Source organism: Priapulus caudatus, unplaced genomic scaffold (assembly GCF_000485595.1).
Source record: "Priapulus caudatus unplaced genomic scaffold, Priapulus_caudatus-5.0.1 Scaffold23, whole genome shotgun sequence".
In the NCBI taxonomy this organism is placed as follows: Eukaryota; Metazoa; Priapulida; class Priapulimorpha; order Priapulimorphida; family Priapulidae; genus Priapulus; species Priapulus caudatus.
The window spans coordinates 102404-109375 of record NW_014577084.1 but is presented as its reverse complement, the minus strand read 5'-3'; the positions used below and the strand labels follow the sequence as shown (position 1 = coordinate 109375).

The 6972-nt window shown below is 41.4% G+C and overlaps 1 protein-coding gene across 2 annotated transcripts in view; it reads right to left on the bottom strand.

Annotated features, from left to right (window-relative positions):
* Nucleotides 1-1753: 1753 nt before the first annotated feature.
* LOC106813459 (glutathione S-transferase 1-like) overlaps nucleotides 1754-6972 on the bottom strand; it is a 25709-nt gene continuing 20490 nt past the window's right edge. The window contains exons 1-4 of one of the 2 annotated variants that reach the window (XM_014817595.1): nucleotides 3964-4040; nucleotides 3311-3426; nucleotides 2620-2724; nucleotides 1754-2341 (exon numbers count right to left, since the gene is read on the bottom strand). In XM_014817595.1, the coding sequence (XP_014673081.1) occupies nucleotides 2174-2341; nucleotides 2620-2724; nucleotides 3311-3426; nucleotides 3964-4021 (447 nt within the window). In that variant the 5' untranslated portion in view covers nucleotides 4022-4040 and the 3' untranslated portion in view covers nucleotides 1754-2173. Of the gene's footprint in view, nucleotides 2342-2619; nucleotides 2725-3310; nucleotides 3427-3963; nucleotides 4041-6972 lie in introns of those variants that run through there. The other variant, XM_014817603.1, reaches the window with a different exon arrangement.

The window sequence follows — 6972 nt, the reverse complement described above, 5'->3', positions numbered from 1 at the left end:
GGACCTCATACGTATATGTGTACCCACATACACTTCCCACCTATAATCTCTGCGCCATTCCTTCAGTGCCTATAATAATCGCGATCTTTACATGTATCAAAAGTAAGATAATACCCCATAGGTTATTATTAACATTTGCATGTGTGTAATCAAGCTCTTGATGTAATATATATATATTATATATATATATATATATATATATGTATATAGGCCTAAATATATGTACATCAGGAGTAGATAATAGGGAATCCCTATTATCTACTCCTGATGTACATATACATATATATGGTCTGATGATCGCGTAACGGTAAGCGTGAAACTCGGAGTAACAGCTCAAAGTGATGTCTTGTCTTTAATTTATCTACAGACTTCAACTTATTTCGCTCTGCAACTTAACGCATCGAGCACTCTACCGACAGTATAGACTCAAGCATCCAGACTTATATATATACATATATATATATATATGCGCATTAACTCACGCATACACAAGCACGCGCGCACGCGCGCACACACACACACACACACACACACACACACACACACACACACACACACACACGCGCGCGCGCGCGCGCACGCACGCACGCACGCACGCACGCGCGCATATATACATGCGTAATTAAACACACCAATAAACACAATCATCAGATATCAAAAAATGAATAAAACGTCAAAAGCAAAGGGCAAATGTCAAGGGCAAAGGGCAAAGGTCAAGGCCAAAGACTATGGTAAATTGTAGGACAAATGACGGAGCTCAAAAATGTACACTAGGTCTACTAATGACAGCAAAACATTACATAGGCCTAAGTATTTAATTTAATAGTTTAATGGAACAATGATCACATGATATGGATGATTACAATTATACATAATGCGTTTTCCGTGCACACGTAGTGATTAAGCCGCTAAACTACTATATATCTATCACGCACAAACACATCAGCGCTATATAGAGCGATGTTCTTCTTCCATGAAGGTGACATCGGAATTTCACCGAGGCAAATGGCGCCTCTTACGTGCGGCTTATATATACGACTCTGCTGACTATAAATACACACTCATAAAAACATATCTGAATTGTTATTCCGGCTCATAGCGATCTGTCGTGCACACAGGCACTTGAAGCGTATCAACTGTAAACACACGCGGCCGCTATTGCGCGTACACTAACACATAATAATAGAGTTCTTATACTCTATTATTATGTGTTAGTGTACGCGCAATGGCGGCCGCGTGTGTTTACAGTTGATACGCTTCAAGTGCCTGTGGTCGTGCACGTAGCAACGACCCGAGAGAAAATGGATAATGCTACACAAACCGGGTGGGAGTTATATCACCACAGATTTCATATACGATGACGTACGCACGACCAAGTGTATCGTATCGGCTATTGTAGAGCTTGCAATGTCAGTAGAGTTTTACTTGCGTCACGAGCTAGTACGTTGCTCATGTTGTGTAAGTAGATTTCTCCATGTAAACCGGTTGACGCGGATGTGACGTACACATAAGAATGACGGTCATAAAACACAATAGAAAGCCATGGTTCAGTGATATTTGACCTATATGAAAGAATAAAAGCTGCACGCTAGCGAACATCACGACACGGCAATGTGTAAATTTGCTATATATATATATATATATATATCAGGAGTTAATGAAGACAAACATCATCATCATCATTTGTCTTCATTAACTCCTGATATATATATATATAGTGAATCATATATAAATTTATCATGATATGTCTTCATTTGCGTGACACGTTGTAGTTTCGTGGGTCATTATTTAGATCCGATTTGTGCTTAATATCATCACACCATCCTCCTTAGGCACAATAACCACGTAAGCTACAATAATACTCTAGCTATTGGCGACCAGCTACTGACAACAATAAGAAATCCACATAATACGACCTAATTCATTTTGCCGGCTTAATTCTAGCCCTGATCTTTGTACCATATATATACATTGTAAAGACGAGGCAGTTTGTAGAGTTGCGGCAAGGGGACCGAAATCGGCTGTCTACATGGAAACTATAATGTCATCTTTTAATCTATTATACTGTTGATGTCACGCGCTGCTGGCGAATTTCGTAAATCGAATTGATGCATTAATCGTTCGATGGCTTGACGTTTATACCCAATACAGCATTAAAAACCAGACGTTGGGCTTAGAATGGCGTCTTTGGGCGGCTGTTGACCCACCGTTTGATAGCAGGTATATTGCTGATCCTGTCCGTGTGGGCTTTTAAAACAGGATAGCCTTCCACAGACGAAGCGAAGCCATTTTCGATAAGACAGCTGAGCGCGTTGTATGAAGTAATATCCGCCACGGAAAGCTGCGAGAACACAAAACAACACAACTGTGGCACATGCGTTATAAAACAATATTGTCTAACACTAATCAACTAACACGATTCATCTTTAACGCTGTTGTTGCGGCAGCATTGGCGAGATTGCAGCGGTAATTTTCCCGCCATGTTAAAAAATTTGAAGAAGGGCAACGCTATATATAATACGAATTAAACTACTACAGTTATGATAAACCATGCTAATATATAGCTGAAAGGCGTGACAAGCGCGTGGTCAAACTACAGAGACAAAAATTAATAGTTACGTTTTTCCCAACGAGAAACCCGTGCGTGCCATTTTCCCTCAGTTGAGAATCTAGCCATTTGAGAGTTTTTGCTACCATGTCTTCGGCTTTCTTCTGTAGTTCGGCCTGGACATGTAATATTAAACGCCAAATCAGCCTAATAATAGCTCTTCAGCACGATTCCAGGCGACAGTTCCTTGCTCCAGGAAGTGTCGTCATAAGACACAGCCCCCAGCTAGGTTAGTAATAATAACTAGAGCACTCAGGAGGAGGCGACAGACCATCCGCCCAAGGCAGCTCAATTCTCTATCTGTGAAAAATTTAATAATTATTAATTAGAATAATTAATTGGAAATCCGGATCACCACCAAAATGTAATACCATTCTAAGTTACCCCATTTCTAGACTATCCTGACAAATTAATTAATTAATTAACTTAATTGGATCCGGATCACCACCACAATCTGAATCAATTCTAAGTTAGCCGCATTTCTGACCTATCCTGAAGAAATTTATTACAATACCGTGCATAACTTTTTCGAGTGTTAGCAAGTTCCGGCTGTACACAAACAAAACAAACGCACCAACCACAACCAACCACAAACAACACGCCGGTGAAAACATAACCATCCTGCAACCCCTTGGCGAGGAATAATCCACTAATTAGATCGGCAACGCTGGAGAGATCGACCGATTGTCATTACGTGCGTACCTTTGTATCGCCATCCTTGTGAAAGAAAAGCTTGCCCGTTAGTTCATTCATATCTTTGATATTTTCTGTTGTCTCGTCGATCTTCCCTATCTCCCAGTTGCTATTGCCCATGAATCCTGCAGGCAGAAGTACGAGAAAGTTGCCCAATATTCACAAGTTACTGTATCGTAAGGTGCGTAACAAGTACATACGCGTACGCACACATGCGCGCACATACACAAACACACACACGGATCTTGGACTGCACACACAGCACGCCACGCACACGCGACACGCCACACAATGCACGACACACTACAAACACCACAACAACACCCCCCCCCACACACACACACACACAACCGCGCACGCATCGCCGCAAGCAATCCCGCACATACACTAGGCCAACCACACACACACTACGCGCACGCACGCAGCCGCAGTCGCAACGCACAGCACAATAACATATATATAATAGTATAGTATAAATAATCGATATTATACTATTACTATATATATCATATATCTGTTATGAACGTCAAACTTCCCCAACGAATATATAAAAAATATATATATTCGTTGGGAAAGTGTGGTTATCTACTGGCATGCGAGCTAAACGAAGAAGAATCCTTACCAAAACTCTTTACTTTAAGAAAAAACAAGGAATCCTTTACCAAACTCCCACCCCAGGTATCGACAGAGCGAGTTACTATTGCCCGATAACCCTTTCATCGACTTCGTTTATTAGGCAGGACATCCAAACGGCGAGCCTGGAGGAAAAAATTCGACCGAAATTATTACTTATAATGTCTATTTATTACATGAATTTATTTCTTATAATTAATTATATTATATTTAATGTCGATATTTTAACAAGTCAGCGCGGCCGTGTTACCGGATACCCAACATTTTCATATTTAAATTAATTCTTCACCCGGACATTACTCACCAAAAATCTTGGCTAACCATGCAATTATTGTCGCAGTGAAGAAAAAACGAAAATAGCCTCACATTTGACTTATATTGTATCATGCAAAGTACAATGATCTAATGATTATTGCGACACATGTGATTGACGTATGTACGTTCTGAAATACTTGTTCATCACATGAAAAAAGTTTTTGCCGCTGCAAGGAGAAATGAATCATCGTCACTCGTCGTGTGGATGATTTAACCCGATACGAGATAGCGAAAGGATTATGTTTAGCGAGCCAGACTGGTGAAGCGGCATCGAGTGTTTGTTTCTTAATCTGTTGCCGCACAATGCGGCCACTCTGCGTCACTTCGTTATTAGCGCATATCAGACGTGTTCTCGCCGAGGAAATTACGAGACAGCCATCTGCTGTCCCGATGGATGAGGCCTGAGTCGTTTATTAGGATATTATTATTTGTTATTATTATTATTATATATTATTATTATGGCTTTGTTTTTCGTGGTGGGGAACACTCTCATGAACGGGCTCATTTATTTAATTGAAATTACAGGATACCTTTGGTAATAGTTTTCTTCTTTTTAGTGTGTACGCGTGTGTGCGCTAAAACAATGAGCAGATACGCGAGTGTTGTTTTCTCGAAGATTCGGACTGTTGCCGGTATCGCGCGAGAGCGGGCGAAACTTGCACGATATTATGTGGTCATGCAGAGCGTACGCTTATTATTGTGTTAATGGATTTAATAGATAAAATTAGTAAATAGTAATTATTTTATAGTAATTGGATCGCTGGACGCATCATTGCGCGTGTTTTACAGAGGACTCCGTTGGCTGTTGTGAGCGGCTTGCTTGCTAAGCCTAGGAATTTATACGGCACGCTTATCTCAAGACTCATCGCTTCGTCTTCGTTGCCCCATTTAAAGTAGGCGCTCCTTTATTCAACAGCAGAGAAATCTTTTGAATAGAAGGCAAGCGAGGCACTATGCAGCAGGCATATATAGCATCCGCCTTTATATTTAAGCTGCGCGCGAGAGATGGGCTCTTAATTTATAAACACAGAGGATGGAGATGCGGGAAATGCGGGCAGGGGGAGAGATACTGGGGCTTTGGCGCGGTAAAGAAGGAGGAGGGGCGTGATTGAGGGACAGGAGAGCTAAGGGGTAAGTTACGCGCAGTGGTGCATAATGTAAGTTTAGGTGTGTTGACCCTACATTGACTAGGGCGATTCTCCGTAATTATAACACAGGCTCTACTGTATTAATAGGTTTTATTTAGGGAAATCTGATGCCTGAGATAGCTCTAACCCAGTTTTTAAATTGCTATCATCCCAAATATAATCCTCCGGTTGATGATATTGTGTTGATGCGCTAACACAATAACGTATGCCAGATGGTGTATATCTGGTTGGTGATATCGCATGGCGGAACGCTTACATGCAAGGTATTCCACCTATTTCTATATATTGATGTCAAATCTGATGGATGGTATACTATAATCTGGATGAGCGTAGGATACTCCGCTTTAATGTTTAAAGATGCATATCTTTTGCAAAATACGATGTATCACAGGGAGATATTGCGCCGCCGCGCGCACCGTGTTAGGCCGTGCAGATGGGCCATCTTGAGGCAAACTTTATAATACAGGCTATGCTGCTGGGGAAGAGGGGGTAGGGAGACTGAGTGTCCCGCCGGTGGCTCCAGCCCCAGTCAGCTCACTCCGACAATTAACCTTTCGCGACCAAATAATTCTTTTGTTTACGCTATTTTAAGAATGCTAAACAAGTTTAACGATCGGTTTATGGCCGATTGTATTACCATATAGGCATAGATATAGCGATTAAATAGGAGAAACGAAGACAGTGCCAGCTGCCTGCACTGGACAAAGTTATTAATAGCACTTATAGTGTTTGCACGGCGTTATATTTGTATGACGGGGGCCTAAGGCCACCTATATAGTATTGTAATAATAGTGTATGATGGGGGCCCAAGGCCACATATATAGTATTTGTATGACGGGGGCTTAAGGCCACCTATATAGTATTGTAATAATTGTGTATGATGGGGCCCAAGGCCACATATATAGTATTTGTATGACGGGGGCCCAAGGCCACCTATATAGTATTGTAATAATAGTGTATGATGGGGGCCCAAAGCCACATATATAGTATTTGTATGATGGGGGCCTAAGGCCACCTATATAGTATTGTAATAATAGAATAGTGTATAATGGGGGCCCAAGGCCACATATATAGTATTTGTATGACGGGGGCCTAATGCCACCTATATAGAATTGTAATAATAGAATAGTGTATGATGGGGGTCCAAGGCCACATATAGTATTTGTATGACGGGGGCCTAAGGCCACTTATATAGTATTGTAATAATAGTGTATGCTGGGGGCCCAAGGCCACATATATAGTATTTGTATGACGGGGGCCTAATGCCACCTATATAGAATTGTAATAATAGTGTATGATGGGGTGCCAAGGCCACATATATAGTATTTGTATGACGTCGGCCTAAGGCCACCTGTATAGTATTGTAATAATAGAATAGCGTATGAGGGCCCAAGCCCACATATATATAATATTGTGTATGAAGGAGGCCTAAGCTAGGCCTCCTATATAGTAGTGTGTGGTAAGCCTTGGTTGTAAGCTATACCGCCTCCAGCAAAGACAAGTATTCTGCAACACTTGCACAGTGTATTATTGCGCCAGCGAAGCACTAGGCCCCCGGTGGCTTAAGGCCACACT